This window comes from Arachis ipaensis, chromosome B3 (genome assembly GCF_059453495.1).
Source record: "Arachis ipaensis isolate K30076 ecotype BB chromosome B3, ASM5945349v1, whole genome shotgun sequence".
NCBI classification, from domain to species: Eukaryota; Viridiplantae; Streptophyta; class Magnoliopsida; order Fabales; family Fabaceae; genus Arachis; species Arachis ipaensis.
This window is the reverse complement of record NC_142438.1, coordinates 11,450,773-11,462,244: the sequence shown is the minus strand read 5'-3', so window position 1 is coordinate 11,462,244 and position 11,472 is coordinate 11,450,773. Positions and strand designations below refer to the sequence as shown.

The 11,472-nt window shown below is 33.1% G+C and overlaps 2 protein-coding genes across 2 annotated transcripts; one reads left to right on the top strand and one right to left on the bottom strand.

Annotated features, from left to right (window-relative positions):
- The first annotated feature begins 860 nt into the window (after nt 1-860).
- Nucleotides 861-4,218, top strand: LOC107629548 (protein RETICULATA-RELATED 4, chloroplastic). The gene is made up of 8 exons (XM_016332366.3): nt 861-1,674; nt 1,759-1,827; nt 2,072-2,203; nt 2,315-2,368; nt 2,506-2,550; nt 3,124-3,263; nt 3,562-3,687; nt 3,827-4,218. Exons 1-8 carry the CDS (start codon nt 1,108-1,110, stop codon nt 3,861-3,863), a joined length of 1,170 nt encoding a protein of 389 aa, XP_016187852.1. The 5' UTR covers nt 861-1,107; the 3' UTR covers nt 3,864-4,218.
- Nucleotides 4,219-5,308: 1,090 nt separating this feature from the next.
- NADK1 (NAD kinase 1) lies at nt 5,309-11,055 on the bottom strand. The gene is made up of 12 exons (XM_088509294.1): nt 10,613-11,055; nt 9,969-10,116; nt 9,747-9,866; nt 9,225-9,409; nt 8,818-8,931; nt 8,563-8,657; nt 7,978-8,084; nt 7,483-7,556; nt 6,974-7,052; nt 6,566-6,873; nt 5,662-5,992; nt 5,309-5,609 (listed from the first exon to the last, which is right to left on the bottom strand). The coding sequence occupies exons 1-11, from the start codon at nt 10,640-10,642 to the stop codon at nt 5,684-5,686; spliced, it is 1,569 nt and encodes a 522-aa protein (XP_088365420.1). The 5' UTR covers nt 10,643-11,055; the 3' UTR covers nt 5,309-5,609; nt 5,662-5,683.
- Between the last annotated feature and the right edge of the window lie 417 nt (nt 11,056-11,472).

The window sequence follows — 11,472 nt, the reverse complement described above, 5'->3', positions numbered from 1 at the left end:
AGAAGAAATATTTTTTTTTCTTCTTCAAAAATTCTTAAATAACTTTTTAAAAAATTAAAAATACCTTTTAAAAATTATACCAAACAATATTAATATAATTTGTTATAATTCAAAAAAAAAAGCTTTTACCACTTTTTGAACAGACTAATCAATTTAGTTTAAGATAAAAATCATTGTCGGTAAATTAATTAAAAAAAGTAAAAAATTAATGTACTAATTTAAATTAGTTAATTTTTTTAATAATTAACTAATTTAAAATAATAAAATATAAAAAATATTTTTTATTTTACAGACAAATATATTATTTATTATAATCGATTTAACTTCCATTAAATTTCTATTACATCTCTAAATCTTTAAACCTCTAAATTTTCTAATTTATAATCCGTCAGGTTTTAGAATCTTGGAATTTAAGTAATAAATGTTGAAATGTTGAAAATATCTAATAATTATCCACTTCCATAACAAAAATAATGAAAATCGTTAATACTTCAGGTAACATCGAAGAATTTAGTAATAAATGTTGATATTATGTAAAATTTATCCATATAAAAATGATAATAAGCAATAAGCTCATGAATGCAAACCTTCCATTCTTACAATGCATTTAACGCATTGAATATATTGGATTCTCCCGTAAAAATTCCTTAATTATTTATATGTGAAGATATTTTTTTTATTAGATGATAAATTATAATATTTAATTTTAGTATATTATAAAAATATTATTATTCTCTCTGAACCGTTTTTTTTTTTTTTTTATAAATGATACTTTTGAAATGTGAGTAAATTAATATTTTGTTTAGAGTAGGTACAGTATGATATTTTAACAAGGGGGAGGTACTAGGTAGTGTTAGACTGTTAGGAAAGCTATAAACCTAGTGTGTAGTGATGAGTGGGGAAAGCACATGAGAAGTAACGCCCTCCGTTGTCGGCTTCAAAAGCAGAGAGGAAAACAACGAAATTGACCAAAACCTCAAAAAACCAACAACTACATTTGCCTACTCATTAAAAGTATTAAACACTTTGTTACGCCTTACAAAAACCACAACAACAAGAAGAAGAAGAAGAAAAAGAAAGCCAACTTCTAAAACGACATCGATTACAATGTCGTCGTTCGCTTTCTCTTTCACTCCAGCTCCCTCCTCCTCCTCCTCCACCTATTCCCCTTTTTCTTCTTCCAAAACTAACCCTCCCTTCTTCGCTTCCTTTTCTTCTTCTTCTTCCTCATTTTCTCTTCGTCTTGCTTCACCTCCCTCCTTTTCTTCCTTCTCTTTCGGAATCAACCGCCGCACAGATCCCGCTTTCGTTCTCCATTCCACCGTCGAAGTCGCCGGCGGCGGCGGCGATCACGGATCCATCGGCGGCGGTCATGGAGGAGGTGGTCACGGCGGAGACGACGACGGCAATGCGGGCGAGCACGGGAGGAAGAAGGAGGCGATGATGGTGCTGGCGGAGGCAGGGAGGTCGTTGGAGAGCGTGCCTTCAGACTTGGCGGCCGCCATCAAGGACGGAAAGATCCCCGCCTCCGTGGTGTCACGGTTCTTGGAGCTTGAGAAGAATCCATTCTTCCGGTGGCTTCTTCAGTTTGGTGGATTCAAGGAGCGTCTTCTTGCCGATGATCTCTTCCTCGCTAAGGTTGGCATGGAGTGTGGCGTTGGCATCTTCACCAAGGTTTGCTTTCTCTTTCTGATTTCATGCTTTCAAATTTCATGTTTAGAATCTAATTCTGTTCTGAAAAATTTTCATGCTGAATAGACTGCCGCTGAGTATGACCGCAGGAGAGAAAAATTCTTTGACGAGCTGGAAATAGTTTTCGCAGATGTGGTATGAATATCTGCTCTTTATATTCAACTTATTTCTTAAACATGCTCATCATCGTCAAGATTAAATGCTTCCAATTAGTTCTAAAATGATACAGTAGTGAATTATTTTGGCAGATTCAAGGACCAATTTTTGAGATATTTGATCTTTCAGGACTATTTTGACTATTAATACTATTTGTTAAGGATATAGTCAAGTGAGGAATTCAATGGCATAACACCCCTTTTCCCTATACTGTTGTTCTTAGGTGATGGCCATACTTGCAGATTTCATGTTGGTTTATCTTCCTGCACCTACCGTGTCTCTTAGACCGCCGCTTGCAATCAATGCAGGCCCCATTGCTAAGTTCTTCCACAACTGCCCGGATAATGCATTCCAGGTCTCTATATAATCTTGTAGATTATTAATTGATGTTGATTACTTGTGCAATTATTATTGTTATTTTGGTTTCCCTACTAAGTGTTTATATTGTTCTTAATTTCTTTTCCAGGTTGCTCTCTCTGGGACATCATATTCTTTGTTACAGAGGTTTGGTGCAATAGCGGTGTGTACAATTTCATAACTTTTGTCTTATTGCACCTTATAATTCTGATTCAATTTCTTCCTTCTTGTTGCCTTCTCTTGGCATATATTTTTTTAGTTTATGCAACTAATTGTTATACAAACGGTTACACTGTACAGCGTAATGGGGCTAAGCTTTTTGCTGTTGGATCTGCATCATCACTGGTTAGTTCTCATCATCCTCTGCGATTCTTCTCACCCTCTTACATTTTATGCTTTCTTTTAATAAGTTTTGAATCTACTTTTTCCTTCACGTTAATATATGTTTCTCATAAGTGTGATTAATGATCCTTTTGACACCTGATAATTATGGTTGTAATTTAATTAACTTTTTTCATCTTTTTGTTACGGGGGTATGGTTTAGTTATCTCTATGCTTCTGTATCTATGGTTAAGTTTGTCTATGATGCAGTTCTAATCTAAATTGTGGTTGTTTGCTTGTGCTTCTTCCGTCGTTGAACTTGTTTTTAACTCCATGAATTATAAATCTAATATAATGATGAAATGCTGTCATAAATGTTCTTCAAATATGAATATGAAAATCACTGATCAATTTTCTAAGTAGTGAGATGTTGAAGATTTATAATGTTTGCAAAAGGATCCGTGATAATGTGATATATATCCATAACATTGCGCTCAAACATTTAATCCAACCAAATGTTCTTCCTCACCATTTTAAAGGAAAATGGTATCAATTGAGTCTAGACTTTGATACATACTCTGTTCTGTATATATTTAGGTCGGGACAGCTGTGACAAATGCCTTGATTAATGCAAAGAAGGCTGTTGATAAGTCTTCCTCTGGAGAAATCGAAAATGTTCCAATATTATCTACCAGTGCTGCCTATGGTGTCTATATGGGAGTTTCTAGCAACCTCAGGTAAATTATGTAATTAGCAACACCTTTTTATTGTGAAAAATAAATTTATGTTCTAATATCTATTAGTGCCTGAAGCGAGTGGAACTTCTTATAACTTGCTCGCGCCTTGGTACGAATATGTATACCATTAATTAAATTTGATGCATCATGGTAACATTTTTGTAAGTTTGGGTGAATGTCACTTAAATACAGTGCCAACTTTCCGATCATATTAAAAAGTGTTCTTAGCCTATTAAGGTTGTCAATAATTGGTTTTCTTGTCTTAAACCTAGTATTTAGAATCTAATTTTGTTGACAGGTACCAAGTACTTGCTGGAATTATAGAACAAAGGATTTTGGAACCATTGCTGCACCAGCACAAACTCATGCTCAGCGCGCTTTGCTTTGCTGTTAGAACCGGCAACACTTACTTGGGTTCATTATTGTAAGAAACTCGATTCCTTCGCTGTTTTTTCTTACAATACACTCTTGGTTCTTTTTTATCTGATACTGTCACTTCCAGACAAAAGTTTAAGCATTGCTGGTTATCAATGGCTCATGGTTTGTAATTCTTCCTTCGACAGGTGGGTGGATTATGCTCGATTTATCGGGGTTCAGTAGGGCGCAACACCAACGGCACAGGGTTTGGAATTTGGATACCCTCTTTGTTGATTGACTTCCAAGTTTTTTGTTTCAAGACCGTCATTTTGCTTCAATAGTGGCCATCACAAAAACAATTTGTTTTTCTTGGGAGGTTTGGTCATAGGAATAGTCCATTAGATTTTTATTTATATGCTCATTGTTTGAGCACGCTACGTTATTTTTTTTTTCTCTCTTGTTTTCCTCATTCAATTGATGATAAGAGGATGTTCACATAATTTTAAACACAAGCATAAACAGATTGAAGGATATTGAAGGAACAATATTTCTTTTCTTTTTTCAATAATATCTAGCATGAGGTACTGGTTTTGCATATTACTTCACATTGTATATTTATTGCATCCTTATAATTATATTCTAATAAGGAATGTTAGAAGATCATGAAAATTTATTATTTTTGGTTATTATTTAGTCATCAATGTTTAAAAGTATGGAATAAAGTATGTTGTTGAATTATTAGATTAAAGAAACTAGATTAAAAGAATTGAGTTAATAGTTAAGTGATGGTCGAAAACATTTTGATGGTTTTTAATATTTTTTTCCAATTCTATATTCAGTTTATATGATGCATTAGTTATATATAGATTATTGATGGTCTTTTTAAAACTTTACTTTGCATTAGTTATATATTAGTGTTTATATCATGTATTTGTTTTTAGTTTTGAAAAGTTAGGAACACTTTTTAAGAGTACGTAATATTTTTTAATGTTGATTTGTACTTTTTCAAAATTAGAAGAGTTAATATAATTTTATATGTTTATGAATATTTATATTTTTTATTTTTATTGAATTTATGTCTATTAAAATTATTTTAAATAGTATTCAAAATAATTTTATCAAACACAATTTTTATAGTTTATGCTTATTGGAAATTTTTTTCCTTGTAATTTACTATAACTTTAAAAGATGTTTTTAAAATACTCGCTTTAATAAGCTATTTTTCAAAGCCAAAGTTTTACAAGTTGTGTTGGTTCTACTTCTACATCAGTTGCTTTTAGAACTTTGGTTATAATCGAGGGCATTTATGTATATTTTTGTTTTGGGTAAAACTACAAATATAACATCGAAGTCATAAAATGATAAAGTGTACAAGTTTTAAATGTATGCAGATTGATAGATTCACCTAAATTGAACCATGACAAATAGTCATACAGGATAATAAATTCATCTAAAATGAACGAAGACAAAATTGATATATAATAATAAGAAGAAAATATGTTATTGAATAAGTGGAAAAAAATAGGAAAAGATATACTTTATATAGTTTATACTCTCAGCATTTCTATATGATTTTAATTTTGCTCTTAAAATTTTAGTTAATTTTAGTTTTACACCAAACATTTCAATTTTACCATTCTAATAACATTTCTATCAGTAGAGGATAGTCAACTATTATAGGCAAACTATTGAGTTTAATTATCTTTTTCTCCTAAAAAAAAAGTGTTTCTGAGTACTGATTCCATAGTTGTTCAGCTCTTACAATAACATAATCTCCCAACTCAATTCTCTACAATTTTCATCATCATCGGTGGACACTACTGTAGTGAAAAACAGAAAATTATAAATACAACCTTCTATTGATACAAGAAAGAAAACTACACTAAACAAAAGTTACCTTAGCAATTTTCTATAACATCCCACTGTAGGCCCTGTGAAGGCCCCTAAAGCCCTACTAGAAAGAATATACTCTCCATTCCGTTTGTCACTCTGGAAATTCGATATAGTATCGAATTTCCAGAGTGACAAATGTTACGAAAACAGGAACAATAGATATTTAGAAGTTATGATTCACGAGGACCGTCGAATGATTGTGTCTTTCTCAAGTTCCAATGGAGTCCCTCGTGAATACTGCGCAAGAAATCGTTGGTAGAATCAACAAGGCACGCCGTGGGAACTGGCCAAGGCGCCATGCTGCACACAAGGGCATCCCCTGGTTCTAATTGCTTCCTGTCCTTGCCATCAAAAGAGGCCCATGCAGGGCTTCTGCTATTGAATGGAACTTGCACCCTCAAAGTTACATGCTCAGGTAATATCAATGGCCTAAATGATAGAGAATGTGGGCATATTGGTGTGAACAAAATACCTGGAACCTGCAAGATTTTCCCAGACTCAGTTTTAAATGTAACTAGGTAGTTCATTGTAACTAGCATCTTAGGCTGCATTTGTTTACAATCACAGAACAATAATGCAAAGACATGGAGATAAAATCATATTTGGCAAGTGAGAGATGCACACAAATAGTGTTGTGCGATACTAAATTAGTGTATTTTTATCCTTCTTGAGAGGAGAGACAAAGAACACTAGCAAAAAACACAACTTATTTTTTCATAATCACATTTTTTACCATTATATTTTGCTTCATAAATTGTGTAAAGAAGAAAATGAGGGTAAGTTGAACTTTTCATAATTTGTTCTATTTTATATTTAGTTTATTACAAAACAAAATACAAAATACTAATTTTTGTATCTCATCCAGTGTATCATGTTCTGTTTTCAAAACCCAACGCAATCTTAGAGAAGACAAATGTAGTAACAAGCAGGCGAAAAGAGAATAAGGAAAGTAAATATGGATGACAAAGACTTCTAGGCGAAAGCTCATAGTACAATTACAAAATATTTAATGTCGTCATGGCATACGAATGTGAAATTCTCAAGGAAAGTACCTGAGGATGGACCATTGAACCGCCAGCTGCCAATGAATACGCAGTGCTGCCAGATGTTGTAGATAAGATTAACCCATCGCCTTGCACACACGTGACGAAGGAGTTGTCACAATAACATTCGAGATTTGTGAGAAAGGATGATATTCCACGGTCAATCGTAACCTCATTTAGGACAAGTATTGGTTCTTCAGCTTCGTATTCATTTTTAGCTGCATCTCGTATGACATGGCATTGCAGCCGGTGTCGTAACGCAATACTAATGGGACCCTTCAAAATTGAATCAAGGCACTCTTTATAATGCTCGCTATCTGAAGGATGGTTAAGTTAGCTTTCAAATCATAAATGAAAACAGATATGACAATGAAAAGAATATATAATACAAAATGTAGCCAAAATGTTGGAGGATACAAAAAGGGGTCATGAAGCCGAGAGAACCTAAAGAGAAGGGGACGATAGGCGGTACTGGCCCTTTGAACATAGATGCCGCCTGCACATTTAGAACGTCACAATTTATAGTCAATGTCACATCAAAATAACTATGAATGTTCGGATATGTAATGCAATGCAAAATTTCAGAGTTACCAAACTCTCTCATCCTGAATAACCAATGGCCAAAGTAATCATTCATGTTGAATAAAGTATCACTCAATATAACAAGTCAACAAATCAGAAAACACATTTATAGTATAGATTAAACAACTGAAAAAGTTTCTTAAGGTGCACTGATTCCTCTATTATCCACAATAGTTGTTGGCTAAAATCTATGCAAACGGTTTCCTTGCCTCTGATCATATATGTGAGAATATTTGATAGAAAAATGCAACTGAGCTAGATTTGATCAGAAGCAGTTCTGTTTCACCAAGATTGAAATATGAAAATCAACTAGTTGCAAATGAAATAAAATTGATTTACCGTACCCATAGGACAGTTCCATCACCGCCAAGCGTTATTACCAGGTCAACTTTAGTGTGCAGTGCCAGAACTTCCTTATCTTCAAACAAAAAATTGATGTCACAAATGGTTATAAACTCATGAACAATAAAAACATTTAATATGATATATCGCTGCCAGTGAACATAATACATAGAGCACAATCTTTTTATTTAAAATTATATCGGTTGTTTGCTTCACGTCATTTTAAATATTAAATTATCAGGATGCCGACTAACCAAAATAGCAGCTCATAAAGGAAAGAGGGCAAGATATCCAATAATTTAATCACAACTTGTTATTTAGGCTCATGAATCACAATAACTGTAAGGAAAATGCTTTCTACATCTTTCACTATTTTTTCTTTTTCCAAATAGTTAGCTCATGGAAGATGGATTCTTTTTGAGAAAGATGAGGACTGCTGAACTGAAAAACATTTTGAAACTGAGAACAGATCAATACCTAAATATTTAACTGCTTACCATCATTCCAGGTTTCAACAAAGTTGAAGTATGATGACTCGGTCAAAAGATCCACCCTGACACGTGGTTCAACATAGATATTTAGCTTCTTTTGCTGCCTCAGCCATCTGGAAACCAAAAGAAAAAGGAAAGCAGCGCCATTAATCGAGGTTTGCATCTGCTAAAAATGTAAAATAAAATGAAGAATCTCCTATTATTATTATATAACCTGTTATAGATGCATGTCATAAAAACAAGTAAATGGAAATATTTTAAGGGTAGAGGACAGATATAAAACTAAATGCTCAATATTAAGAAATGGAAACATAACCAGAAAGGAAATAATACTAAATATTAAGGGTTAAGTTAAACTTAAAACTTGACAAGGAACAATACTAGCTGTTGAGGACAAATACATCAATTCTATCACTTTCATGTTTTGCATGAAGCATTCATTATCCGACAGATAGAAATATTGTGCTAAAAGATTTTAAAACAAAACTATCAAAGTATAGGAAGCTTTTAGATTTCAGTTAAGCAGAGACCTGAGTCTAGAGAAAGAGAATGAAACAGCTTAAAGTGGCAACAAGGTATTGGGATTCACACCTAACCATTTCAACACAGAGAATTTGAACTGAAAGTGAATTTGGTTTGGTCAATATGAGCACTGTCTGCGGGCTTGATTCCCACTTCAAAGATATCTGAAATGAATTGACTGCTCAATTAGAAGAAAATAACTACAAAAATTTGGTATTAGCAAGACAATAGACTTTAAGAAATTGAGGAGGCTATACAAGCTTATCAATTGTAAGATAATTTCTTAATTAATAAAACCAAATGCTCCATAACAAGACGTGATACCTGCTTACTACTGCGCTCTGCGGTGGTTATATTTCCTTTCTCGAAAGAGACAACGTCATGTTTGTGCTGGTCACTTTGCTCACCTTTGCAATACCATGAAAGTTTAAATGAAGCCTGGCTCAGAAAAAGAAGAATTTTAGTCACAGTTGAACTGACAATTTTGACACTATTAGCGGTAATAACAAATATAATTGTAGCTACACCTAAAAAGATATGAAATTAGTTACTGTTAGGACAAACTCCTCAAACCATATAATGATATTAATTGCACAATGTCATGGGAAAAGAGGACCCAAAAATTCAATAGTAATTATCACAACATAAGATCAACTGAAACCACAAAAGCAACAGAACGCAGGATGATAAATAATAACACATTTTGCTTCAAGAAGGGGTTAATGATATACCTTTCTGACCATTTTGGAATCAGAATCAGATTTCCCATCCCTAAGAACTTCATGGGAGCAAATACCATTGCTTGAACAACATCTTTCAAACCGCTCATTAGCTTTCTTAGATAAGGGAGGATGGTTGGCGGGGCTGTTTGTCCTCACATCACCAAGATCTGCTTGATTCTCTAGGGATGATTTCTCTGGAAAAAAAGCAGTAAGATTAGAATGATGAAAACAAAAGGACTTTTAAGTTTAGATAATTAGCAGAGATATCAGAACCAGAGAGGTCCCTGATTAAAATTTATTAAAGAGGAAGAAGTTCTAAATCATGAGACAAAAAAGAGTGTCTGGTGAGTATGAAATGCACAAAAAGGAGGGGGGAAGAGTCTTCTGCAATAATCTCAAGTAAACAAATAAAATTGATTTTGCTGTTCAGGCAGATGAAAAAAGTTTATTGTTTCTTCCGCAATATCAACTGTTATAGAACAGAAAATGTGTACACAGAAAGTGAAACTTGCATTATTTAATTATAAGAACCTGTAGGATCAAACTGCATATTCCGCGCCCTCTCCAACTCGAATTTCCGTTTCCATTCAGCGGCCTCAGCTTGAGCAGAAGCTTTTCCTTCAGCTACTCGCCTTAAGGCCTTCGCAACGGCTAGAAGGAGTTTAAGATAAAAATAAGGACAAAGATCTCTGTATCAAAGATCATGTCTTGTTGCATTTTGATATTAATAATTTCAACAAAATATGATCATACTTCTTAACGCCTCCGAGAACTCTATAAGATGGTCGTCTGATCCCTGGACTGGAGACTGAAGAAGTTCTTGCACCGCTTTCTCGGGGAATAGAGAAAACGAACTGATAAAACCATTATCAGACTGTGAACCATGTACACTTGAGTTTCCCTGCATCACACAAACCAAGATAATGATACACTTGTAACTAATAACTGCTACAACAGTTTAAACTACATATATACAAGTGTAAACAAATCATAGAATCAATTACATTGTGGTGACTTTGTTTATGAATCACTGGTGATTGGTTAATATTTGTGATAGCATAAATACTATTCTCCACTATAGCCCTATGTCAATACACTATAGCTGATGCTGATTATAACTATTAACTAATGAGAATCAAGGACAACTTTAACTCTTGTCATTTTCTTTGGTATTCAAAAAACTGAATTATCAAAGTAGCAAGTACTTTGTTTCCAGACTCCGAATTTCCAGGAACACAAATCCAAAACTAAATCCTAAGCTGGAAAAATAGGACTTAAAAACCCTAGCAGTAAAATACACACACACACAATTACAAAATTAAAATCAAAACAAGATGGAAGCTGGAATTAAGAAACAAAACGATCAAAACACGTGAGAAGAGAATATAGATACATACCGATGATGAATTGAGCTTGTTAGGGGCCATGATGAAGAGTGAATAAGAAGGGAAGAGAGACCCAAGAGGAAGAAGAGAAAAAAGATTGAAAATTTGGATCCCTTTTCCCTTGGTAGAGCCTTCCCTGGTCAAATCAATATGAATAATAAAAATGCATCTAACAAAACAAAGTGGTTAAGGACTCTTGAGGAAAAGGGTTGATTTTTGACCTTGTATTTATAATATGGAGTGGTGGATTGTTGAGAGAAGTGTGAGAGGGACATGCACATGTAAGAGAAGACACAAAAGATTGTTTTTTTGGTTGGGATTTATGGTGGGTGTTAGGAACAAACCAGAAAGGAGGCAAGTGCATTCAGAAAACTCAGATTTTGACATTTCCATTTTCATGGTTCCTTCAAATTTTTCATTTTTATTTTGTTTTTGTTTCTCCTTCAGTGGGAACCACAATCTTGCTAACACAAAGATGATTGTATTCGAAAATAATAATTAAACTGTTTAATATAATATTTATCAACATTTTTATTATTATTATTATTATATAAAAACATTTGTAGTTACTTTTTTTTATACCACTATTTTTTATTTTAATTTTTTTTAAATAAAACAAAAAACAAAAATTTTATTGTTTCTTTTTGAAAATTATAAAAAGATTTTAAAAATAAAATAAAATAAAAAGTGATCTTTTAAACCAAACAATTTTCAATGTCCTTTATTTCTGAAACCAATAAAATGTCTTTATTTCTGTACCTATAATAAATTGATAAGACTGATGCTATAACGACTCTCGTTAAACATTTATGAAATATTAATTACTTTTAAATTTTCAAGTCTTATTATAATTTGGATTTATATATTTTGTA

What these genes read in the sequence shown, in the direction of transcription:
- LOC107629548 (XM_016332366.3), top strand. Translation starts at nt 1,108, where the DNA reads ATGTCGTCGTTCGCTTTCTCTTTCACTCCAGCTCCCTCCTCCTCCTCC. An exon ending in TTGGATCTGCATCATCACTG is followed by an intron (nt 2,551 to 3,123) that starts GTTAGTTCTCAT and finishes GTATATATTTAG; the next exon opens with GTCGGGACAGCTGTGACAAA. An exon ending in ACTTACTTGGGTTCATTATT is followed by an intron (nt 3,688 to 3,826) that starts GTAAGAAACTCG and finishes TTCCTTCGACAG; the next exon opens with GTGGGTGGATTATGCTCGAT.
- NADK1 (XM_088509294.1), bottom strand. Translation starts at nt 10,642, where the DNA reads ATGGCCCCTAACAAGCTCAATTCATCATCG. An exon ending in TATGCAGTTTGATCCTACAG is followed by an intron (nt 9,410 to 9,746) that starts GTTCTTATAATT and finishes CTTTTTTTCCAG; the next exon opens with AGAAATCATCCCTAGAGAAT. An exon ending in CAGAGCGCAGTAGTAAGCAG is followed by an intron (nt 8,658 to 8,817) that starts GTATCACGTCTT and finishes AATTCATTTCAG; the next exon opens with ATATCTTTGAAGTGGGAATC.